General features: G+C 55.0%; 10 protein-coding genes across 10 annotated transcripts; 3 read left to right on the top strand and 7 right to left on the bottom strand.

The window, feature by feature from the left end:
* Positions 1-47: 47 nt before the first annotated feature.
* Positions 48-1,510, bottom strand: L969DRAFT_53955 (uncharacterized protein; the record flags this gene model as incomplete). Its single annotated transcript, XM_014709972.1, has 4 exons — positions 48-90; positions 143-340; positions 394-989; positions 1,034-1,510. 4 exons carry the CDS (start codon positions 1,508-1,510, stop codon positions 48-50), a joined length of 1,314 nt encoding a protein of 437 aa, XP_014565458.1.
* Positions 1,511-1,622: 112 nt separating this feature from the next.
* On the top strand, positions 1,623-2,918 carry L969DRAFT_79320 (uncharacterized protein). Its single transcript, XM_014709971.1, has 3 exons — positions 1,623-2,067; positions 2,127-2,183; positions 2,238-2,918. Exons 1-3 carry the CDS (start codon positions 1,829-1,831, stop codon positions 2,428-2,430), a joined length of 489 nt encoding a protein of 162 aa, XP_014565457.1. The 5' UTR covers positions 1,623-1,828; the 3' UTR covers positions 2,431-2,918.
* L969DRAFT_105582 (uncharacterized protein) lies at positions 2,546-5,399 on the bottom strand. Its single transcript, XM_014709970.1, has 13 exons — positions 5,212-5,399; positions 5,046-5,156; positions 4,937-4,993; positions 4,757-4,878; positions 4,548-4,706; positions 4,400-4,488; positions 4,221-4,330; positions 4,076-4,170; positions 3,739-4,029; positions 3,285-3,689; positions 3,135-3,236; positions 2,844-3,080; positions 2,546-2,794 (listed from the first exon to the last, which is right to left on the bottom strand). Exons 1-13 carry the CDS (start codon positions 5,375-5,377, stop codon positions 2,591-2,593), a joined length of 2,148 nt encoding a protein of 715 aa, XP_014565456.1. The 5' UTR covers positions 5,378-5,399; the 3' UTR covers positions 2,546-2,590.
* Positions 5,400-5,496: 97 nt separating this feature from the next.
* On the top strand, positions 5,497-6,215 carry L969DRAFT_54168 (uncharacterized protein; the record flags this gene model as incomplete). Its single annotated transcript, XM_014709969.1, has 3 exons — positions 5,497-5,598; positions 5,678-5,897; positions 5,950-6,215. 3 exons carry the CDS (start codon positions 5,497-5,499, stop codon positions 6,213-6,215), a joined length of 588 nt encoding a protein of 195 aa, XP_014565455.1.
* Positions 6,216-6,355: 140 nt separating this feature from the next.
* L969DRAFT_19887 (uncharacterized protein) lies at positions 6,356-8,633 on the bottom strand (the record flags this gene model as incomplete). The annotated part of the gene is made up of 3 exons (XM_014709845.1): positions 6,356-8,227; positions 8,282-8,293; positions 8,340-8,633. 3 exons carry the CDS (start codon positions 8,631-8,633, stop codon positions 6,356-6,358), a joined length of 2,178 nt encoding a protein of 725 aa, XP_014565331.1.
* A 796-nt stretch (positions 8,634-9,429) lies between these two features.
* Positions 9,430-10,786, bottom strand: L969DRAFT_234557 (uncharacterized protein). The gene is made up of 3 exons (XM_014709968.1): positions 10,534-10,786; positions 10,254-10,479; positions 9,430-10,204 (listed from the first exon to the last, which is right to left on the bottom strand). The coding sequence occupies exons 1-3, from the start codon at positions 10,691-10,693 to the stop codon at positions 9,460-9,462; spliced, it is 1,131 nt and encodes a 376-aa protein (XP_014565454.1). The 5' UTR covers positions 10,694-10,786; the 3' UTR covers positions 9,430-9,459.
* Positions 10,787-10,880: 94 nt separating this feature from the next.
* On the bottom strand, positions 10,881-14,454 carry L969DRAFT_54072 (uncharacterized protein; the record flags this gene model as incomplete). The annotated part of the gene is made up of 11 exons (XM_014709967.1): positions 10,881-11,400; positions 11,455-11,635; positions 11,689-11,784; positions 11,835-11,903; positions 11,953-11,975; positions 12,034-12,637; positions 12,742-12,809; positions 12,859-13,135; positions 13,192-13,367; positions 14,043-14,187; positions 14,265-14,454. The coding sequence occupies 11 exons, from the start codon at positions 14,452-14,454 to the stop codon at positions 10,881-10,883; spliced, it is 2,349 nt and encodes a 782-aa protein (XP_014565453.1).
* L969DRAFT_90428 (uncharacterized protein) lies at positions 14,438-16,060 on the top strand. Its single transcript, XM_014709966.1, has 2 exons — positions 14,438-14,948; positions 14,999-16,060. The coding sequence occupies exons 1-2, from the start codon at positions 14,851-14,853 to the stop codon at positions 15,834-15,836; spliced, it is 936 nt and encodes a 311-aa protein (XP_014565452.1). The 5' UTR covers positions 14,438-14,850; the 3' UTR covers positions 15,837-16,060.
* L969DRAFT_235585 (uncharacterized protein) lies at positions 15,978-17,441 on the bottom strand. Its single transcript, XM_014709965.1, has 2 exons — positions 16,282-17,441; positions 15,978-16,232 (listed from the first exon to the last, which is right to left on the bottom strand). Exons 1-2 carry the CDS (start codon positions 17,176-17,178, stop codon positions 16,119-16,121), a joined length of 1,011 nt encoding a protein of 336 aa, XP_014565451.1. The 5' UTR covers positions 17,179-17,441; the 3' UTR covers positions 15,978-16,118.
* On the bottom strand, positions 17,209-22,637 carry L969DRAFT_19882 (uncharacterized protein; the record flags this gene model as incomplete). The annotated part of the gene is made up of 5 exons (XM_014709844.1): positions 17,209-17,788; positions 17,836-19,873; positions 19,921-21,030; positions 21,082-21,210; positions 21,266-22,637. The coding sequence occupies 5 exons, from the start codon at positions 22,635-22,637 to the stop codon at positions 17,209-17,211; spliced, it is 5,229 nt and encodes a 1,742-aa protein (XP_014565330.1).
* Between the last annotated feature and the right edge of the window lie 171 nt (positions 22,638-22,808).

The following is a 22,808-nucleotide window of genomic DNA, read 5'->3' as shown; positions in this document are numbered from 1 at the left end:
TAGGTTGCACTACAAACGTCGTGAACAGAGGGGCAGCACAGGCTTCTTCAGGCCAAGGCGCCATAGCTCGCCAGTGCCCCAAAGTATGCTCTGTGGGCTTTGTCAGCACATCATATCGTAAGAAAGACACCCGTAGACGGACATGAGTGAGATTATGAGCGTCATATAACTGACAGCAGCGATGCCGAGCTTGGGTACATGAAGTGACCAAATGATCGATAGAATGATATGAAGAATAGCCACGGCAGGCCACATAATTGACAGAGGTGCGGTAAAGACGTGGGGTACAGGGCTGAACGGCAGCGAGAGTGCGATCGTGAACGCTAGAGCGAGCAGTGCGCTGCAATGAAAGGTCAGTCCCATCAGGACCCTGAAACGCAGGGCCCGACTCACGAGTCCAGTCGCCAGAGCATGATGAGCATGAGAGGAAGCTCATAAAGATGTACGCCGAACGCAGCGCCGATGGCTCTCCTCTTGCTAGCGCGAACGTTGAGATCGAGATCCCACTCGTCTACGCTGCCATCCACGAGTTCAAAGCGAGGTGAGGTCGTGCGCTGTGCTGCGCCGGGCGTTGCAGCCGTCTGTTCAGGTTCTATCTGCTCCCAATACACTTCTTCATCGTCTGCCGGTAGTACGTCTTCGTATAGATCTACTGCGCGCAAAAAGTCGAGAGTCTTGATGATGAGCTCCGCCAAGGCCCAGCCGAGTCCGAGGTAATAAGCTCGAAAGAAGCTATTCGGTGGATGCTCATGCTTGTCTTTATCGCGGTCGACGGATGAGGAGAGGTTGAAGCCAAGCCAGATGGCAAACAGTCTGAACAGCTCGAGACAGACAGTATGACCGACGAGGGGCAGCGCTTGACAGAGCCAGGTCATTGCGCGCTGACTCTGCTTGTGCGGCACTGTAGCAGGGCTGTCGAAGGTGAGGGCACGCAAGAGTGGCTTTCTCAAGCCTTCTGTCGCAAGCCACGCCGTCGCGCCAATCGCTAGCTGCGCGAGGTGAGCGGTCATTCGCATGCACCCGGGGTGCTCACCTGCACAAATTGCGGCAAGAGCGGATAGTAAAATTGACGCTTGCTTGAACCTCGAGGCGGCCAGCCGAACAAGGGAGGCAAAGCTAAGCCACAGAATATGATGGCGGAGAGCGCTACGCCGAGAGTCTGATGGATGATCCTGAACGTGCCGAATGAGGGCAGGTCCTGGAAATCGTCTTCTCCTTGGGTGTGATGCGACTGAGGTCTCGACGAGACAGGCGATAAAGTGTCCGCCCTCAAGGTCTCGCTCTCTTCTTGGCTCTCTTTGATGAGTTGGGCTTCGCGTGTCAGATGCCTGCCTCTTTCGCTCGAGGGCGCCCTGCGGCTGCTAGCCAGGAGCAGGCTGCTGTGATTAGGCGCGGGGGCTAAGCTCCCGTAGCTGGCTACATGCTGCCGAAGCCTGTCAGACGATGTACCAGGCTGATGGTTGCTCGCGCCCGACGAGGTCCTCCGACGGGACGCTGCAAGCGAGCTCATCGTCAGCGCTGCTGCGACCGCTGCAAAGGCCAAAGCTCAAAGCAATTCGTGCGACGTGTGCAGATCAGGAGGCGCTGACACGTGGCGCTTCAAAATAAAACCGGCCAATTGAAGCCTACCCCGCTCAGAATCGACCTGCCAAAAGCTGAAGGGTCTCGGACTGCAGCAGACACCACATCAGGCTCTCGACACGGTGATCGGCATCGTCCAGCAGAGCGTTGTTGACACTGAGGCGATCATCGAGACTGTGAGGCAACGTCGCCTGCCCGCCGCCTTTTTGTGTCTCGAGACTGTCTCAGACGATCTGACATAGCCAAAATGATATCACGGACAGCCTTGCTCACCTTGCTGGCTTCCCTACTACTTAGTCTACACGTATCAGCGCAAACAGCGGCCCCCTTCCCGCCGCTGGTGTACACCTATGCCGGCGAATCTGCCGATCCTTCACTTTTGTCTGCTGTTTCGTCAGCCGCAGGCACGGTGAATGGCGTCATCAACAGCGTCGCTAGTGACACAGCGACGGGCGCAGTAGCGCCTTTTGCAACTACTTCTACTGCGTGAGTCGACTGCCTTTTCGCATCGCCACCTCGGTCCTGACTCTTGTTTTGTCTCACAGTCTGCCTACTTCTGCGCAACCGGTCACATCAGACTTTGCGTTCAGTTCCGCGACGCCGTATGTGTTCACGTCATCGTTGTGGACTGAAAAGCTAACATCGGATCGAACCAGGGGTGTCGTACTATCATCTAACACGCGACCGGAGTTCACAGCCTCGGGCACACCGCCTGCTACGTCTAGCGCAACGACAGCACCTACCGCATCGAGCGCGCACAAGGACATCCTGCTGCCGCGCGGACTGACGATGGCGTTGAGTCTCGTCAGTCTGACTGCCGTCTTCGGCTCTTTCCTATGTTTCGTCTAGTCATACCGCCCCCGCCTTCTCTCGATGAGACATCGCATCGCAAGTCAGGCTCGTAGCTATAGCCCGTGTAACTTAATGGCGTATTTATTGTCACATCTCGCGCTAGAATGCTCCGATATGAGTGCGCCTTCAATCATGCAATACATACAGCAACCTATCATCAAACAGACATGTCATCGGGCGGGCGGATGACTGTGGCAGTCGTCTCCGAGTACCCATACAGAGCGCTCAGCGCAACGAGATGCAGTGCGATGGCATAGGCTACGAAGAGCGCGCGCGAGAGCCGATGGGTGAGCACCCGCCTGGACAGACCGAACAGGATCTTTTCGATCGGATTGAGTGCCTGTATCGCTCGCGATTGCTCCTGTCATTTGTATAAACTCTAGCTCCTCCTCGGTGACAAGCAGACGCACCCTGCCTCGGAAAGCCTCGAATGGATTGATCGTGTTCTCGTAGCGCTCGCGGTATTTGCCAAGCTCTTCGTCGCGCTTCGGGTGCAAGATGGATGCCAGACCCGTTCTGCTCGCGCCAGCATCTTCCTTGTAGCTTTGCAAGTATCGTACTTTCTCGTACAGCTTTAGGTTGTCGGCTTGTAGTGTCTTGAGCTCGCTCCGTAATTCTGAGATTGTGGCAAATTGGCGCCGTAATTCCTGTTGTCCTCATACTTCAGAGCGAACCTTGTCAGCCTTCATGGCTCTGCTGACCTCTTCGAGCTCGGTGTTCCGCTGTCGAAAGCGATCTCTCTGACTCGTGATGATGGGCAATATTGACGTTTCCGCAGTACTTCCGTTGACGGTTGGCGTGCCCTGACTTCATGTCAGTCTGAGCTCTACTTAGGGTACTGTTCGACACACTGTTCGTTTGCCCAAGCTGAGGCTCGCTAGTGGCTCCTCCGTCGCATGTCCGTTGCCCGTCGACAGGCGAGGCTCTGCATCATTGCTATTCGAACCATTCACGCGAGCGAGATCTGCTTCGAGTCGAGCATTGAGGGCACGCTCTTCTTCGAACCGAGTCTGTGCTTCGACTAGCTCTGTCTGAAGAGCTCGCTCCGATGACCCTAGATCTTCGTGGGCTACCCGAAGTGCCGTTACCTGATCGCTAAGCTTCCTATTTTTGAGCATGAGTAGTTGCTCGAGCGGTCTCGCTTTGCTCGCGCCGGGCTTGTCTGCGTTGGGATTCGGCAGTCGCATTTCCATCGAAGAAATCATGCTTCCTGCGTCATTGAAATCTTCGTCGTTCAAGCTGCTGAACTCCACAAACTGTGCTTCGAATTAGCTTGCTGCTCGCTCGCGGTTCAAGCTGTCTTGCCTTCATAATCTCTAGCTCTCGCTTGACCTCGTCATAGTCGTCGTGACTGGCAAGGCGCTGTCGCAAAGTCTCGATTTCTGCTTCGAGCGCGGCTCGTTCCATTTGGCCCGCTTCGAGGCGAACAAGTGATAGATCCGCTGCTCGTGCTGCTTCTTCTTTTTGACTGTCCAAGCTTTTGAGTAGCCTACTCGTCTCGGATTGGGTTTCTTCTAGTTGCAGCTCAAGGTTCTTCAGCTTTGCATCGCTCTCGCTCCCCAGTCGGAGTGCTTCGATTTCTGCGCGCAATTTCTCCTGCGTGATCGTCAGACTAGCTTTCACCGATCAGAACTGTCCTCACATTGCGACGCTCTACTTCGGCTGCTCGTGCAGTGGCTCGCTCGAGATCGGCATTGATGAGCTCGATCTCTGCCGAACGCGCTTGTGATTCTTGATCTGCTCGACCAGCGTTGAGCTCGCGAACAGCTATGTTAGCGCTGACGAACCTCTTCTTGATGAGTGACTCATCAGTTGAGCTTGCGTTGTATCATTTGAGCTTCGCAAGTCGTGGAGTTGAGCTCGCGCCATAGTCGCCTGCCTCTCTAGATCTCGCTCTCTGAAGCAGATGACCGTGTCAGCATACAGCAAGCGAAACCGTCGAGCATGGCGTCCCGCGTCGACTTGCCTTTCTTGATAGTTCCTCAGCCGCTCATCGTATATGGCATGAAGCTCTGCTTCCTTTTGCGTTACCTTCTCGTTGACCGTATCGTCCATCTGTACGCTCGCTTACTGCTTAAGGCAGATCCCCACATGTGAGCGGGCAAGCGGCGCACCTTCTTTTCTAGCTTTTCGGCGCGTTCAGCCAGTTTCCGACGCTCCTTGTCAGACGCCTGAGCCTCTGCAAGCTGAGCTTTGAGCGTGGCAGCCTCGTCTTGTGCCCTCTTCAGGGATAGCTCGAGAACACGAGCTTCTGACGCTTTCGCCGTTTGATCCTACTCTCGACTCGTCAGTGCTAAAGCGGCTTGACAGATGACGGGCTGACCACTGCCGCGTCAAGCAAGGGAAATGGGTCGGGCGCCTCGGCAAGCAGTTTATAGACATGCAGGAACGCCGTCTCTGCTATCTTTGAGCGTTTCGTGAGCATGTCAATTTCGGCCTGGTAAGCTGATCGTTGTGAAGTGCTATCAGGGCAAGCCAAGGTGTCTATGACGCGCCGGCGAACCTTTGAGGAGTCCCTTGAACGATGTTGCCTTTTCCTCGTCTGGCACCTTGCGGAATTCTGACAACATTCTGGCCTGAGCTCATGTACGTAAGACTTGGCGCTAGCGGACCCCTCGTCTGCTCGGCCAGTCGCTTGCGGCCGACCATGTTCTCCTTTTGGTTCTCGACGATTTCGAGCCCGCGTGCGTCAAGCGTCCGCTGCAACTCGGTCAAGTTGATCTCTGGTGAGTGCAATCCATGTGAGCAGCTGTGGAGACATCGGGCGGGTTAGCTGACCCTTCCAAGTCGAGAGAGCACTGCTGAAGTTGTGCGTCGTCGCTTTGCTCAGCGTTGGCAGCAGCGGTGTCGAAGCAAGCGATGGCTGAGAAGAATGACTTGCCGGTACTTCTGCCACATCTTGAGACAGCCTCGCAGCAGGTGCTGGTTCTGAGGGAGTTGCCATCGGGTCTGCCTACCGAGCGCCGCGCGCCTTGTCGACGTCGCGCTTAAGAAGCGGCTGCTCCCCCACTCTCGGCAGTCCTTGACGGCTTGTCACTCGCAAATTTCTATCGCCCGACAAAGATGTCAATATCAATGATCAGATCGCTACAGCGTGCAAGCAGAGTGCCCGCGCAGTCTCTGGCTCGCATGAGCTTTTCGACTACGCCCACCAGAGCCTACGATGTCAGTTTCATCTCTGGCTCGACAAAAATTCAGAGGGCATCATAAAATGGACAAGAGCTCATGCTTGGGTATACCACAGGATGAGCGTGGCGGCTATGGCGGTGATCGTGGAGGCTATGGTGGCAACCAGTCTCGTGGAGGCTATGGCGATCGTGAGGGTCGCGGCGGCGGCGGCCGATCTGGTTATGGCGACCGTCAAGGCGGCGGCGGAGGCTCCTACTCCGATCGACGTGGAGGCGGCGGCTACGGCAGCCGACCCCAGCGTCGTGCGCCTCAGGGCACTCCCTCAGATACCAGAGGTACGCTTCGACTTGAATATATGCTCAACAGTCAGGCTGAATAAACTTACAGTCTTTGTTGCCGGTCTGCCCTGGACCGTCAGAGACAACGACCTCGCTGGCTTCTTCGAGGAGTTCAACCCGACAGACGTCACCGTCGTCATGGATCGCATCGACCCGAGCCGCTCGAAAGGCTTCGGTTTCTTGCGCGTCGCCGACAAGAGCACCCAAGAAGCCCTCATCGCCAAATTCAATGGCGCCGAGATGGACGGCCGAACACTCGTCGTCAATGCTGGCTTCGACCGCACTGAACAACCCCGTTCGGATCCCGAGTACTGATCGATGACGATAGCAATATCTCCAGACTGTCATGTGCAAATATAAAAAAAGATGTCATGCTGCAATCCCAATCGCTCTACTCTCAAGCTCGTGCTGGCCGCGTGAATCTACAGTCTGACGGGTTACTCACGTGCGGGATGTCACGCTGTCACTGATTTGCGAAGTGCACGAACCTGGGAGCTCTTCCATCGCTGTGCAAACATGGCGGGAATCAGGATGTCACATTTGAGCGTTCCTGGTGCCGGTCGGAGGAGTCCCATGAGCATTTCCGACTTTGCGTCGAGCAAGTCTAGCCTGTTGAGCTCGAGAAGCGCAGTTGAAACCCGCAGAAGCGTCTCCCTGCCTTCGAAGAAGAAGATATCGAGCACGCGAACCAGTGTCTCTTCGGGCAGGATGCTGACAAACAGAGGAAGTTGCCAAGGTGTCAGAAACATGGAGAGAAAGATCTTCTGCTTTGCCATCTGGCACGCAAGTTTCGGGTCCGTCTTTGCCAAAAGCTTGCCCAAGATGGCGGCATCGACTTTGATGCCCGACATGCTCGTCGAGTAGTAGTCTGGCAGGTAGGACTCCACAAGAGCGACAAGAAGCCAGAAAGCATCTTCTGCCGGCATCTGGCGCAGGAAGCAATTGACAATCAAACCCAATCCTTGACAGTAGCCAATATGAGGCAGGTGATGCGCAAAAGCTTTGAGGACGCGAGCGAGGTCGACATGCCCCTCTGCTACGCTCGTCGTCGTTGCGAACCTGGCTGACAAGCTCCTGTTGAGGTCTTTTTCAATGTCACTCCAGCACAAAGGCGGCGGGAGCTTGTCGAGCTTGTCGAAGAGACCAGGTCGAGCGAATCGATGGGTTTCTGCCAGATAAGACCAGACAACACCACGTATCGAGCTCGGCAGGCCCTTGCGAGTCATTGTACGCATAGGCCGCGAAGCTTTCGTCGTTGCCGGACTTTGCTTAATGGCCTTGAGCCACGATTGCTCGAGTTTTGAGACATTCTGAATTTTGCTCGTATTCATAGCCACATAGCTTGATGCCACCGATCCTGTGCGCTTATGCGACGATGATCTATGTGATTTACTTGCTGGTTCGGTTCGGAGAAAGGATGGTCGCTTGGTCAATAATGATCTGAAACTTGCAGACTTGCGCAAAGATCGCTTCGACTCGAGCGCTACGCAAGGAAAGTTGACAGCGTTTATCTCGCTCGGGTCGCCGTCTGATATGGTAGGCGAGTGCACAAAATCGAAGCTGGTATCCTGTTCGTGACTTTGAAATAATGTCTGGGCTGTCGAGATAACTGAGATATCCGCCGAGAACATCGGCGGCTCAATGCAGCGCGACGAGGAAGGCGACACGGCTCGAGCAGAGTCACATCGTGCTGACTGCTCACAGAAAGACCGAGATCGTCGTTTGAGCTGACGAGGTGGCAGCGCAAGACTCGAAGAGGTCGACTGCTTCACTTCTGAGAATGAATGACAGCGCCGGAGACCTTGGGCTGGCTGATGCACTTGCTGCCGTTGTGTGACTGAGAGCAGTTCGTCGAGCGGCGAAAGGGCTGGCAGAAAGTCGCCTGTCGACGGCCTGAGAAGATCCACAGCTTCCGCAGCGAGTTTGTCTAAGTACCATTCGTCGCGGATTTCTTTCGCCGCGGAGCGCCGGACGTCTGATGTATCGGCGAGCATAAGATCGACGAAGGATTGCTCGTCTGGGGCAATGACTGTCACGACAGCGGTGGCATCGCTGTCGTGTAGCTCATGAAAGCGTGTGGGAGGAAGCAGAGCTTCTGGGGACTTGCTAAATGCTGGCTGCTCTGGACTGGCACACTGGGGTGAAGCGAGCATTGATGCAGCTTCGCTCGGACATAGCGACAGATCAGACTGCTCAGTGACAGGTGTGACGTGCAGATTTGTCGAATTCAGGATGACGGGAGTGCTCGGTGCTCTGCGTGTGAAGTACGGCCGCTTGAGTTTGCCTTGGATCTCGATTGATCTTGCGTCGACAATACCGATCACGCCCTGTCAGTGCACGAGTCAGAGCTGCACACACGTACGACAGTGCCCATCGCTTACGAGACAGTAGCCCTGCAAGCATGTCAGGCCGCGCCCAGCCCCTCAAAGGCTCACTTACAAGATAATATAAGCGAGGCTCTTGCGCTTCTTCATCGAGCGTCGATGCGACAGAGAGAGGCCGCACATGACTCGGTAGCTCTGTAAGTATGACGATGTGTTCATCGGCCAAGAACATGAGCTCATCTTCACTCTCAGCGAGGTGCGAGCGCGTTGCGATGGCCGTACCGATACCGCCTTTTGTCAATGCAAACTTGGTCCATCGAGGTATAGCTAGCGGAGTCAGTGGATACAGGGCGGTCGGCAGGTCCCACTGTCTGGTCAAGCAGGCGACGTCCTTCATTTCCTGATCCATATCTGCTCAATGACGAAACGGGCAGGTCGAGGAGCGACTTGGGGCTGGCGTTGACGCGCCGAGGGCCAGAGAAGCAACATAGAAGATGGACAGTATTGCAAGATCGAAGACACGTGCCGCGTGGGTACGTTAGAAGCACTAGAACGGAGAACGCCGGAAGGGAGTCTGTGCGATCTGTGCGCGTCGAAATGCAGCCGATCCCCAGACGGCCTGATGACTCAGACACGAGCTCAAATTGCCATTTCAAGTCGCTCTCATCCTCCTTCTGCTCATCTTCAAAAGTGACGGCAACCCTCCGTACAGCAAGAAGACGGTCCAGTGGACCTTCATATCGTCAATCGTCGTCATTTCGCCATTCACGCTCTGGCTTGTCTACCTTTGAGACTACAAAGTCACCTACGCAGTTGCTGCTCTCAAACGCTCCCGTCAACGCCTCGGAACGTCTGCATACGTTGTTGCGAGTCTCAGGCTTGCACTTCGATATTTCTGGCCTCGTCTGCTCGCGACGACTATCGGCTGGTTCGCCAACGATTTCGCGTTCTGTCATTCCCGCGTTTGCTCTACAAGATACTCACCAAGCCCAGCTCTGGCATCAAAGGCTTCCAGACTCTTGTCTTCCTGTCGAGCTCCTTCCAACAGCTCGGTCCCAATTGCGTGACCTTCTTGGTTGCCGCAGAAGTCCATCCCGCTTCGATTCGAGCGACAGCTCATGGGTGCGATTCTATCCCTTTTCTGCACAATTTCCATTTCGCTCATTTGACATGTGAAAGATATATGTCGCGACATTGCGGACGTAAAGTAATCCACTATGTGTACAACACTATATCTAGCCTGTGCTCGAATGCTTTGCGAGCATCTCCTTGGCGCGGTCGACTCGGTCGAGCTTGCTTTGCACTTCTCTGACTGCATTCTTGCGTGCCAATCTCGCCTCCTGCCATTCCGGGGGCACGTCGACTGAATCTAGCTTGAGCAATATCTGGAGCAGCGCTTCCGATAGTCGTACATGCAATGGCACTGTCTGACTGGGTGTGCCGGGTCGTGAGTCCTCATGGGCCGGACTCGCTAAGCGGTCTGCAGAAATCGCGACGGGATGGCCAGAGGCAGAGCCTTCGAGCTCGACAATCTGAGTCTCGAGCCGTTGGGTAGCGTCATCAGAGATCGCTTTGATCGATTGTACTAGCGTCGGTTCATCCCTTGCCGCACTTTTTCGGCCCGATGTAGCTACTGACCCCTGGCCTGCTACTCCCTCAGGACGGTCGCTGACCCTGCCGCTTGCTTCGGCCGCAGCGATGAGCGTTATCCTCTTTTCCTTTTTCTTCTTGCCGTCGTTATACAAACCTATGGCTGCGCCCCATCCCTTCATGAGGCTCGAAAAATTGGGCTCCTCTACTTGTGCTTTGCTAGACGGTCCATCGACCAAGCCGAGCTGGGCCATCGTCGCGGCATCATCTTTGGCTACGAAGCCAGAGATGATCAGCTTCTGATGCTCAGGCGCGACCGATGTCTTTTGCTGGATCAATGAACGCAAGACTGAAAGGGGTGCATGCGCTGGCGGAAGCTCGATCGTGTACCTGCTTTGTCTGTGAGTGCAAGCAGAAGACTGCTGTACGAGCTGCACACCTCTCGCGACCCCAGTGAAGGATGACGCTGGGCGGCGTCTGCACATCCATCTTGCCAGCAGTCTGCTCGTCAGTCGAATTGCCGCTCGTAGTGGCTTGCTTCCGTTTGGCTTTACGCTTCTTTGCAGATTTGCTGAGGGTCTGCTTGCTAGCCTGCGAGGTGCGCCCTGAAAGCGCGAGCAGAGTCGGTAAGGCGAGTGCTACCGAACCTCCGAGCCAGTAATATACTGTCTTGCATGCGTCAGTACGATACGAGACCACGCATAGACGGCCAGCCTCACAAGACTGACGATCCCCTTCTAGACCTGCTAGATTGTCGAGGTATGCGCCGACAGTCGATCTTGACCACTGTTGCTGGGCTGCTGGCAAGAGGTCTTGCACGTTGCGAGCGAGAGATGCCAGCGCGGTACTGGGATTGAGATCACCCAAGTAGCTGCTCATGCCGTGAGCATCTGTAGATGCTCGACAGTCAACGCGAGGCACGCTTCCGACAGCCTACTGACTACTCGCTAGGATAAATACCGACAAATGCGCGATGCGCGCGGCGGGGGCTACACATCAATGGCTTCAATGATTCAACATGTTGTAATGAACGAATGAAAATGACAGTCTTCGAGAGCATGCACAATCAGCTCTGCTTCTCGTTGTGGAAGGCGACGTTGGTCTCATCAGAGCCTGGCGAGGCCTTGGGTGCCAAGCTGCCCTTTTCCTTGCTGAAATAGGCGACGACGTCATCGCTGACAAACGAATAGTCGTCAGCTTCCACTCCATCTTCGCTCTCGGCGTCCTTCTCCATTGCTTTCGACCGTGTGTAGCCTTTGTACAGATCACGCAGTTCGTCAATCTTCTCTTGTCTGTCGAGTGCTGGGTTGTAGTGACGATGACGCTTCTGGACGTAGATCTCCCAAATGGAAAGATGTCTCGGATGGATGGCAACGCCGTGGTACTCGCGTTCGGTGCGCAGATATTCCCATGCTCGCTCTTGCTCTCGCAGATCGAGGCCGGTGACGTCGGGCAAGAACAAGAACGTGGCAATGGCGCCAAACAGAGCAAACCAAGGGACGACCTTGAATCTGGTCTCGGCGTCGATATAGTTATACAGAATTGTGGGTGCGAGAGCTCCCAACTTGCCGGCAGCAGCGGAGACACTAGACCATCAGGCAATCAGTGAAGCTCTGATATGTCAGGCCAAAGAAAGGCACCCGTGAGCTGTTGCTCGAATCGACGCCGGATAGACTTCTGCGGCAACCAAGAAGGTCACGCAATTGGGACCGAACTGTTGGAAGAAGCTGGACAGGAAGAACAGAGCCTGGAAGCCTTTGATGCCAGAGCCAGGCTTGGTGAGTGTCTTGTAAGCAAACGCGGGAATGACAAAGCAGACGACTGCGGGGACGCATCAGCCTTGTCGTATCAGATCAACAATGACCAATACGCACAGTCTGCGAGGAAGCCGACGAGTTGCATGCGCACACGGCCATAGTGCTTGGCATCAATGAAGAAAGCAGCAAGATAATAACCGACCAGAGACACGCCTGTCGCGCATACCCGTAAGTCGGAGACAGACGTACGCTTCTGGACATACCAATGTTCAGCAGCGACCAATTCCAGCTGGTAACGACTGATTTCGACTGGGGGCTGATGACCTTGATGACTGCAGACGAGGTGAGGACGTGTCAGCTCACGTGTCAACTATCCATGACATTCAGCAGACTTGCATTCGGATCTATGAGGATAGAGGTGTTCGTCAGTAAGCAGCACGTCTGTGCTCGTGAGAGACTCACGTGAAGATCTTGTTGCCATAGAACGCGAAGTCGTTGGCGAACCAGCCGATAGTCGTCGCGAGCAGACGAGGCCAGAAATATCGAAGTGCAAGATTGAGACTCGCAACATCGTATCCAGACGTTCCGAGGCGTTGTCGAGAGCGTTTGAGAGCAGCATCTGCGTAGGTGACCTTGTAGTATCGATAGTAGACAAGCCAGAGCGTGAATGGCAAAACGACGACGAATGACAGTCTGAAGGTCCATTGGGCCGTCTTCTTGCTGTACGGAGGGTTGCCGCCGCCGTTGAAGATGAGCAGGAGGATGATGAGAGCGGCTTGATTGATGAATTGACCCCATCCTTGCATGAGGAATGCGAGAACGACTGTTCGACCTCTATGTGCTTTGTCGGCAGTGGTAGCGTTCCTGCCGCTGCCTACGCCCTCCATCGACCGTGTTGAAGTCATGGGGTATTCTCCGCCGACGCCTATGCCATAGAAGAGCAGAGAGAAGGCATAGCAGATGACCCAGCCTTGAAGAGACGTCCCCCAGGACGCGATAAGCATCAACGTGCCGATCGCCATAATGACCGCATCTTGCATCATACCGAACTTTCGACCGATCCAGTCTGTTGAATATGTGCGTATTGATGACAGCAGGTCATTGAGACAAGGAGTAGAGGAGTAAAAGACCGGGTGAGTGGGTTTTACAGAATAGGCACGCGATACTCACCTCCTTCGATTCCGACAAGAATCTGACCGATGATAATGCCGACGATTTCAAGGTAGTTGACGCCATATCTGTGGGCTGTATGGGCATACGAAGAGACATGAATCGACCGGAACCTACACCCAATTTGCCGCGCAGACCGTGTGAGTTGACCAACAAGTCGGCCAGACCGCACTGAACAATGCCGAAAGATTGCCGATGGAAAAGAGAGTGAAGCCTTCGACGAAGAGACCCATGCCTGTGGCGACATAGCGGGCAAAGTACTGGCGAATGGGCTCGAGGGGATCCTTTTTGAACATGGCCCAGACGACGCCGAACTCGCGCCGCGATTCGGCTCCTTCGGTGCGAGTGATCCAGGCGTTGCGCTGACGAGCAGGCAGATCGGCCCAGTAGACACCTGTGTGTGCGCAACGCCTGAGCTTGGTCCGCAAGCTTGCAGGAGCCCGAACTGACCATCTTCAGTGTAAGAGTCGAGTGGCGCGATAGAGTCTCTCAAGAGACCGATATCAGAGTAGTTTGCTGGATTCTCTCTGTCTGCAATCTCATTCTTCTCCTCCGCTGTCAGTTGAGGACCGCGGAGTGCGATCGAAGGGTCCGCAGAGCCGTCGAATCGCTCTGATGCCATCTTGCTAGGTGAAGCTCCGAAAGCAAATGTGCGGATGCGAGCAGCGTGCACTCTGCTCTTTCAGCTACGGCGACCGCCTGCGGAACGTTCGTGCTTCTCGAGTGCGCAGGAAGATGCAGCTTGTGCAATGCCCGGCTGGGTGGATTCTGCCGCCTCGTGTCGACTGCTCTCGAAATATCCTTGCTACCACTCACTTTAATTTACGTTTCCCCGTGCGGACCTAAGCGGACTCCCCTCCAAAAACGAATGATGTCGCTCCGCTGCCACGCTCAATATGCACGACAGACAGGCACGTTCGGCTACGGTTGAGAACGAAAAAGTCAGGGGCCCCAGATTGTGCCTCCAAGTCAAGAATGCCCATTATATCGTCTGACTCATGACAAATGACGATGACGTGATGCAGATTCATATGCTGCGCATATCGGCGTTGCCTACATTTGGCACAGATCTGCGGGAGCGACCCGGACAGAGCCAGCCACATTCAGGAGTGCAAGTCACAGATCCATTCAGCAAGATCGCCTCGTCCGACCAAGCTCGATGCAGACGCTCCTTTGCATGCCATGTACACCTTTGTGTGGCTCTCCGCTCGTTTCCGCGCTTACACCGAGGTAAGTGACCGCACTTTTCTCTTCGAAACCGCGCAAGAAAGCCATTCGTAGACTATACGAGTAGTGCCGACCTTTGCTTCATCAGCAAAGGGGCATCAGTATCGTACGATGGGATCAAGGGATCCAAGTCATCGGGCCCTGTGGCAGCTCTATGCAGACTTTTCGCACCAATAGCTTGCGCATCCTGATATGTTTTCATGTATTGCTGTCGGATTGCTACGGCAACAGATTAAGTGTGCGCAAAAAAGTCAGCCTGACCATTGCTAGTGAATTCGATGATCATGGTTTCTTACCGGACAGGGGCTTTGGCAAGCTCGCACAGTTCATGAGAGAGTCGCGATCTAAGCCGGTTGTATGTTGAGCATTGCCCTTGATACCATCGTATGTTAGTGATCCCCCTTTGCTGCTGTAGCAAAGGTCGGCACTACTCTCGAACAGCCTACGCACGGCTTTCCTGCGCGGTTTCAAAGAGAAAGGTGGCATCGTATAGATCGGTGTGAGCGCGAAGACTAGCAGAGAGCCATACGAAGGTGTACATGGTATGCCAAGGAGCGTCTGCATCGAGCTTGGTCGAACGAGGCAACCTTACGGAATGAGTTATGATTTGCACCGCTGAATGCGGCTGGCTCTGTGCGAGTCTTTATTGTGTGTCTGCTCAGGCTAGGCTGGCCGTGCAACGCATCGATCACTGCAGATGTCATGGCTTATATAGATTCTGGTCTGATCGAGGGCAAGCTCAGAGGGCGGTCACCGTGATGATGGCAATTCGGAAATGACGATGACGAAATCGCCATGATAATCGATCAACGGTCGTAGCGGCCACCTCAACACCCCCGACGCAGGCCGTATATCTTTTGAGACCATCACCCAGCCAGAGCAATGGCAGATCAACACTATGAGGGAAAGCTGTCGGCATTCCCAGTCGAATCAATCAAGCCCCAGGAACAAAATAGACCAGGTCTCGACGCCAAGATGGAGTTCGTCTGCTGCTCCTATGAGATAGTGCCAGAACTCATCTGCTTTCCAGTCCCATGGCCGAGTTCACGCGCCTGGAGACTTATGACCTCGAGACGAATGAGCCCAAGCTTGCTGAATATATCGGATGCAACAAGCTGAAGGGGCGAGCATGCCTCCTGACAGGCGCAGATTCCGGCATCGCTCGCTCAGCTGCGCTCCTCATGGCTCGCGAAGGAGCGAACATCTCGATTGTGTATCTACCAGCAGAACAGAAAGACGCAGATGACGTCAAGAAGCAGATCGAGGAGAAGGAAGGGACAAAGTGCCTCTTGCTCCCTTATGATCTCACAAAACGAGACAACTGCAAGATCGTCGTCGACAAGCATATCGAGACCTACGGCAGACTTGATGTTCTCGTCAACAACAGTGCGCGTCAGAAACAATCCGACAATTTTGCAGAGATAGACTTGGATGACGTCGAACTCACTTACCGCACCAATATCTGGACCATGTTTGCCGTCACAAAGTACGCCATGCCACATCTCAAACGAGGCGCTTCGATCATCAACACCGGTTCGGTAGCAGCCGCAATGGGAAACCCCTCTCTCGTCGATTATTCCAGCACGAAGGCTGCCATTGCCACCTTCACAAAGTCCTTGGCGCTCCAGCTCGCGCCAAAGGGCATCAGGGTGAACTGCATCGCTCCTGGCATCATCTTCACACCCTTTCAGCCCACTTCGAACGATGCCGATACTATGAAGCAGATCGGTAAAGGTGAACCACCTCTCGGCCGGCCGGGGCAGCCAAGCGAGCTCGGTCCGGCTTATGTCTGGCTAGCGAGCGCAGAGTCGAGCTACATCACTGGCACAGTCATTCACATAAACGGCGGCATCGATGTGTCTGCTTAGATGGCGAAAAAAGAGGTATACTCTGGCAGCTTCAGGCAGCATGTGTAGAAATACAAAGCATTCGTAGAGAGACACAAAGTGCTAGAAATACATGTACAGGGATGCAGACATCTAGATAATGCGTACTTTGCTGGTCGGCATCGTCAGTGCCACGGACCAAGATCTGAATGCTCGCAGCCTTCTGGGCATTGCCTGCAGGTGCCGCCCAACTGACGAGGCAGTGCATCTCTGTCGGCTATCTCTGCTCGCCCATCTGTCAGCGCAGTCAGGGTGGCATACAAACTACGCACCCAGAAGCTTCGGCAAGTAGTCATGTCCGAGAAAGCTGATCTTCGAGATCGTCCGTTGAGCAAGATAACTTTGCGCCCAGCTCCAGATGTAAGTGAATGCAGTGGGCTATCGAGACCATCAGCACAAGCTATGCAATGCACTGAGAGGTGCGTACAGCGTTGATAACCATGATGCGGCCTGAAGTTTCCGGAAAGACGTCTTGCGAGAATGTCAACAGAGTATGGATGACTGAACGCATCGAATAGAATTGGGAGAGACTGATGTCTTTGAGGTCGAGAATGAGCAAAGAGCAATCAACAAGCGATCCCTTTGCTTTTGTACAGGATGGATAGCGTCGCTTGATCGTTGTTTCAACCTCGACTGCGAAATTTTGTATCAACCGTTCAGGCGAAACGATCTTGCAAAGCGCTTTGTAGTCTTTGACACCGGCATGGTTGACACATATCGGCCGTCCAAATCGATCCGTGCTGTGAAAGTAAACAGACCAGTGCTTCTTGACTTGTCGTTGCTCAGGAAAGTTCCAAGTCGAATAGAGCTCGTCCAACTTAAAATCCTTGCGCCAAGCCTCACTCTTGAGGAGTAGATCTTTGGACTTGTGAGCTTCGAAAGACCTGGCTCTCAAGTACCGGCAGAGGTAGCCGTCATCTGTCAGTAGCTCTCGTCGAAAGGGCGTCGTTGGGTGAGCTGATAGATGCTCAGACAGAAGCTTCTTGAGCTCTGCAAGTCCTTTCGCTTGATCGTCCGTCAGGTGGCCTGGTCTGCCTGGCATTGGTAGCTCGGTGGATTGTCGCACGCTTGACTTTGAGGCTGCTATAGCGCCCTTGATGGTCGTGTCTGGCATATTCGCGGCATGGTCACCTGCCAAGACGGTGCACTCGCTGCCTGGCTGCGCTCGAATCATGCTGGGCTGTATATGCTCAGCAGTGATGCGGGACCAGGGCAGCGGCCCGCTCGGCGGCCAGTAGCTCGCTTCTGATGCTGCTCTTCGCTGATGACGCGATGACGGTGCGGTGGAAGTCCCAATTACAAACCAAAGAACGAGGACACGCATCAATGCGCGTCATGTCAGAGATGGATGCATTCAGGCAGCTTGTCTGCTTCTCTTTCGAGGCAGAGTCAGCATCTCATCGTCAGACGTTCTTCGCTTGAGCGAGCGTGATAGCTCGGCATCCTCACGTTGAGCATGCGCAATGCCTTCGAAAGTGCTGATGAGCGACTTGATGCCGGCTCGCGGTCGTCTTGCGGGCGATCTGGGGGCATACTGTGCTCTCGCTGAACTCGCTGCGAGTCGTGGGGTCGAGCTTGCAGGGGTCATACGACTGGTGGATACTTGCGGCATGTGCATCACTGGCTGGGCAGGGCGAGTATAAGCATTGAAACGTGGCGGCAGAGGTAGGCGCTTTTCTGGCCGAGCAGGTGCATCCTGCTCGAGCTCAAAGCTGTGGCTTTCGTCCGAGTGTTGTAAGCGGACGCTCACTCGCGCCGCTTCTGATTTCGCCGCTTCGTACTCGCGACCATAGCCAGAAGCTGCATGCGAAAAGTCGTCGCCCGTTTCGTCATGCGAAACTGTCCGGGCCCTCAAAGCCTCTTGAAAGCGCTTCGTGGCTCGCTTTCGTCGTATGACGCAATGCATAGCTTCAATTCTCGCCTTGATCTGGTCACTGCGTACGAGTCAGTACGCGTGATAGCACTGCTGGCAGTGACTTACAGGGCGAAATCATCGACTATTTCATTCAATCGGATCTGTTGCTCGCGCAGAAAGCGTTCTGCGACCTTATTGACGCCAACCTTGCTCCCCACGTTTTCTTGTTTGATGGCAAAGTAGGCATTCTCTAGCGCTTTCCAGTGTGGTTTCGTCCAGCCTCGCTCGGTACCCAGTGCGCCGAGCTGTCTTGCTAACGGCCGAGGCGGTCGAGCTGACAGACGATCGGACATGCGCCTCGAACGGCTGTCAGAAGCAACAGACTTCTCTGGTGACCGTCGATTCTCAGCTATCATGCTTTGCTCCACTTCGGCGTTGTGTATCAGCTGAGCGAGCTCCATTGGATTCTCGGATGAACTCCTGTCCCGCCAGCCACAATTAACGTAAGAATGTTCGATCTTGAGGATTGCCGCTGCCTTGGCAGCTGCTGCAGGATCATTACTAGTGATTCTGATGTAAGGGCTGATCGGTGCAGCAGAGCTTTGCCGACTGTGAGATGCTCTGCCCGCTGGCGCATGCTGCGTCGAGGCCTGCTGAATCAAGGGCGTAGGGGTGCGTGGCTGCCTCGTTGGCCGGAAAGCTCGCGGGGCAGGCGGAAACATTGTAGGCGGCGATTGCAGGTGAGGCATCTCAACAGACGGCCGGCCACGCCCAATACGAGGCTCAACTACTGCCTGCCGCGTATTGCGACTCGGCTGAGCACGCAAAGGCGCACGGCCTGCCCTGAGAGGTCTCGCCGGCAGATTCTCTTGATCGCTGAGCTCGCCGGCTTCTATCAGGTCGATCTCTGCCTCGGACGCCTGGCTGGGCTCTTCGTCCAGATCTGTGTCCTCCTCGCTACTGGCCTGATGCACATTCGTACGGGACACATGATCAGTATGCTGAGCGCTTCGGTTGGAAGAAGTTGTCTCTTTGTCTGACGCTGATGGGGACAGAAGCGCTGCTTGTGGCAAAGGGTCTTCCGCCTCGCTTGCTTCGCTCTCAGGGACAGAATTCTCTGGCGTGTGTTCCAGATCAATATCTTCAGTGACGGGCTCGGCCATGCTACGATCGCGGCTTATGGTCTGCCTCGGCGCCTGAACAGGAAGCGACTGCGCGCATATTGGGATAGGCACGGGCAAGGCTTCTGTCATCGATTGACCATAGATGGGTGAAGCCATGGCACCAGTAAGCTCGGCTACCAGTGGAGTAGTGACCACGGATGCAGTACGCTTGACGTCGGGCAAATGGACCGAAGGGACGGGTCGAGGCTCTGACGCCGGCACTGACGGTTCGTAGAAGCGTATCAGCGAGGGCGTTTGCGCTTGTGGCTGATAGATAATTGGCTTATTTGCGAAGATTGGTCGACTGACCGGAACGTCTCGTAGATACGGCATGGGCTCAATGCGATCCACATATTCCGGCTCCATCGAATCTTCTTGCTCTGCCAATTCCTCTGGACGGAAACTTTCGTCTTGATCATCTTGCTCCGGCTCGTAAGGCAGCTCTAGCTCAATGGGCACTTCCGACTCGCTGTGCTCGTCAATTCGCTCTTGTACGCCTGGTGCCAGTGCTTCAGCAAGGGCTTCGGATCGTTCGGCATACTCCATAGGCTCCTCTAGATCATCATTTACTGTGTCGTCAGAGTCTGTCTGCTCATCAGGCATCATGTCATCGGAAGACTGAGCGTTCTGATCAATTGAAGGCTCGATAGCTGCTCGCGAGAAGTCGGCGTTCATTTCGCTGATCTGAATTTTGTCAGGCGACCTCGCTATCGCTGCTTTGAAGGCTGGAGTCATGCCGCGACGATAGGGCGTACGCCGGGGCGTCGGCTCAAAGTCCACAAAGAAATCTGCTAGGCTTTCGAGAGGCCGCCTGCGAAGATCGACAGAGGCAGTGCCTGCTACGTATTCACGCTTGATTGGCGTGAACGGCTCCAACTTGGCTTCAACTTCTGTTGAACTCAACAGCAAATCGCCTGTATCGACGCTTTTCTCGATAAGCTGAACGATGCGGCCAGGGGTCGTGAGGATTTCCCGCTCGAGCGGCCTGTATATCTTCGGGGCTGCCACTTCACATAAGCGGATGCTTGGGCACGCGGAAAAGACGTACTCGATTGACCGGCTTGTGCGTTAGCCTCGCGCGGGTTCGGCTGCCGCTGAGGCGATGGGCTAAAACGAGCGAAGCGAGTTGGTCTGACGGGCGAAGCTTTGATGATAGGTGAAGGTTCGGTCACTGGGCTTGGAGATGCGCGCGAGGGGGATCTTGCCGGCGTTGCGCGCTCTACTTGAGGCAGTCTGATGAGTGCTGGCAACAGGGCTTGAGGACTAGGCTGCTCGGCTTCAGGCGAAGACTGTTTAGAGGAAGCGGCAAGCGGAGATGTAGGGGCAGGCGGCGGTGCCGCACTCGGCGAATTTGCCGGGCTCCAAACGTATTCCATGGACTTGTCCAGATCTTCCGCGATTGGCGTGGATGCTCGGGGCGGCTCTGTCAGATCTTGACGCTCCTGACCGGGAAATGCGAGGTTCAGGGCTTCTGCGGGCGATTGTATCGCAGGCGGCGAGCGCTCAACTCCCGTAGAGGATATAGGAATTCCTGTTGCGCTAGCTCCAGCAGCTACCATGCCGGCCTCTGTCTGAAGCATTGGATCCTGCATACTCTGTAGCGGCGCAGAGCGCTGAGAGTCTGTGGTAGGCTGATCCAGTGGTGCAAGCAGCGCATCCGGAGGCATGAAGGGTTGGACTGGCTCAGGCTCGGGCTCCGGTGAAGCCGAATCCTGATCGCGCAAAGGCTCTCCGTAGTCTTCAAGCTGCTCCTCCTCGTCTTCAGATCGCATGACAATTGGACCATCATCGAATGGATCCGGTTCGTAGCCGCCATAGTCATCGCGTTCGTCGCGCTGAGAGTGCGGAAGAGGCACTAGATCGTTCTCGTCGTCATTGATACCATCGAGGATATTGTCGAGACTGGCATCGCGGACCTCGTGCAGCGGATGACGTTCATGCCGCCCTGTGGATGGTACAGGTGAGGCAATTGTGCGGGCTGCCTTAGGTATGCGCTTGCTACGAGGCTTTTTCTGAGCGCTAAGCGAATCCTCTTCCGGCGGCTCGGGAACAGTTGGTGGCCTGTGGTAAACACGCGGAGATTGACGAACAGGAACGCGTGGCACGTAGGCGTCGGAATCCCGCAGGCTGTTGGCCCTCGGACGAGCTTTGCGAGCTGCTGCTGGAAGCAATGAGCTCACTTGTCCACGCCAAGCACGGCTAGACTGACCGCGGCCAAGCTCCTCTTCGTCGGTCGAAGTGATTGGAGGCGATAGCTTGCGAGAATCTTCAAGCTCTGTGAAAGGTATGTCTGGATCCTTCTCGGCATCAACGAGCTGGGCTATCTGCTGTCCGATGACTGTTGAACATGCGTATGAGCTTTTGCTTGGACTCATGCGTGGAGTGCTACATACCTGTGCGAATGCTGTCAAAGTCATCCTCATCGAAGGTATGATCGTCAGCACGCTCTTTCATGCGATCGATGATGACATCTGTCATGCTCTCTGGATTATCGCCAAGCGCAGCTATGTCCACAAAGATCTGCGCGTCTTCGCTATCTGGCATCTTGAGGAGGAAGACAGTGTTCTCGTCGACTGGCCAAGACTTAATCACTGTGGCTCCCCCCGGTATACGCGCATTGACGCCTTGAAGATAGTCTTCAGTAGCATCAAATTCGCTGTCCTCAGAGTCATAGATGGTAGCTCTTTTGAGCTGCCAGCTCGCCGAACGATTGTTGAAAGAGTGATCTTCGCCTGACGACTTGCTCCTCGGCGGCGTTGGTACTTGTGCGTCGCGCTTCTTAGCTGACTTTTTGCCAGGTGAGACGAGCTGGGCTATTATGTTATATTTGTCAGTCGTATGCGTAGTGACCAGTTTCGTCGGCGAGCCGGGTCTGTCCCTTGTTCTGACAAGCGGCGTGCCCGTAAGGTGACTCGAGACCGTCCGACTTCGCCGAGCGGTGCTGAATGGGGCATTTCCTGGGATCGGTGAGGCAAAGGGTGAAGCAAGACCTGGCGTTTGTCTGATGCCAAGTAGTGCAGAGTCGTTTGTGCGAGCGTTGGGTCGTTTGGGCGTAGATGCACGTCGCTCTAGATCGACAGGCTCTTGGAGAATCTGCGCCCCTGCCTCGTCTTGTTCAGAAGCTCGTTCTTTGCCTTTTTCATTGATCTGCATCCCGGCAATGCCAGGATCTTCCTGTACAGGCGGCGGCGGCGGCGACGGCAATGTGATGCTGTCGTCTTCTAGTGCGCCAACGTAGTGGTCTGCTGCAGACTCTGAACGAGATCGCGATGCTCTGGGCATCTCGGCCTCGGTCGAACTGTCTGCGAAAGTAGGCATATCGACAAGATAATCTGCCTCCTTGCCCGTCTCTGCATCTTCAATGATGATGCCCGTGCTACGCGATGTACCTTGCACGGGTACGTCGCTGCCTCCAGATCTCTGTCGCGTCCGGGCTCTCTCTGCCATCTGTTGCAGGGTAGCCTGCTTTGGAGAGGGAGCTGCTTTGTTGAGATCCTCAAAGGTCGTCCGCTTTCTCGGTCTCGGGCGAGCTTGGACGGACGCTGCAGGCTTTGTGTAATGATCTGACCCATCGTCAGAGATGTCGTTAGATTGGCTCTTGCTGCGGCTCTTGCCTTTGCGTGTCGACCGAGCACGGCTTGTCGCAGTCTCGGGCATGCTTTCCTCCACAATGACTGAGCTAGACCGAGCAGACCGGCGCGTATTGGATGCCGGCGAGCTAAGTAATGCTGCCCTGGACGCCTGCTTCTGACTCGGTCGTGCCATCGTGCGTTCGGCAGCCAAAGAGCAGCAAATAACAGACGCGACTCGAGCGCGATCTATTGCCTTGCCGATCCCGCGTCAAGTGCGTCGATTGCGGTCGCGAGACTCAAATGCAAGCTGAGGATGTAGGGAGTATGGTACCGCAGCATCTGACCTGCATGGTCAGCTTTATGT

This window comes from Mixia osmundae (assembly GCF_000708205.1).
Source record: "Mixia osmundae IAM 14324 unplaced genomic scaffold scaffold_12, whole genome shotgun sequence".
NCBI classification, from domain to species: domain Eukaryota; kingdom Fungi; phylum Basidiomycota; class Mixiomycetes; order Mixiales; family Mixiaceae; genus Mixia; species Mixia osmundae.
Note: the sequence above shows the minus strand (reverse complement) of the source record. Positions and strands in the feature narration are given on the sequence as shown.

Coding starts and splice junctions, on each gene's coding strand:
- L969DRAFT_79320 (XM_014709971.1), top strand. CDS start 1,829: ATGATATCACGGACAGCCTTGCTCACCTTGCTGGCTTCCCTACTACTT. Junction 2,068..2,126: donor TTTGCAACTACTTCTACTGC/GTGAGTCGACTG, acceptor TTTGTCTCACAG/TCTGCCTACTTCTGCGCAAC. Junction 2,184..2,237: donor GCGTTCAGTTCCGCGACGCC/GTATGTGTTCAC, acceptor GGATCGAACCAG/GGGTGTCGTACTATCATCTA.
- L969DRAFT_105582 (XM_014709970.1), bottom strand. CDS start 5,377: ATGGCAACTCCCTCAGAACCAGCACCTGCTGCGAGGCTGTCTCAAGAT. Junction 4,489..4,547: donor CCGAAAAGCTAGAAAAGAAG/GTGCGCCGCTTG, acceptor GCGAGCGTACAG/ATGGACGATACGGTCAACGA. Junction 3,237..3,284: donor TCAGCTTGGGCAAACGAACA/GTGTGTCGAACA, acceptor ACATGAAGTCAG/GGCACGCCAACCGTCAACGG.
- L969DRAFT_234557 (XM_014709968.1), bottom strand. CDS start 10,693: ATGAGCAGCTACTTGGGTGATCTCAATCCCAGTACCGCGCTGGCATCT. Junction 10,480..10,533: donor AGAAGGGGATCGTCAGTCTT/GTGAGGCTGGCC, acceptor CATGCAAGACAG/TATATTACTGGCTCGGAGGT. Junction 10,205..10,253: donor CTTCACTGGGGTCGCGAGAG/GTGTGCAGCTCG, acceptor CAGACAAAGCAG/GTACACGATCGAGCTTCCGC.
- L969DRAFT_90428 (XM_014709966.1), top strand. CDS start 14,851: ATGGCAGATCAACACTATGAGGGAAAGCTGTCGGCATTCCCAGTCGAA. Junction 14,949..14,998: donor GGTCTCGACGCCAAGATGGA/GTTCGTCTGCTG, acceptor TCTGCTTTCCAG/TCCCATGGCCGAGTTCACGC.
- L969DRAFT_235585 (XM_014709965.1), bottom strand. CDS start 17,178: ATGCGTGTCCTCGTTCTTTGGTTTGTAATTGGGACTTCCACCGCACCG. Junction 16,233..16,281: donor GCATCATGGTTATCAACGCT/GTACGCACCTCT, acceptor TGGTCTCGATAG/CCCACTGCATTCACTTACAT.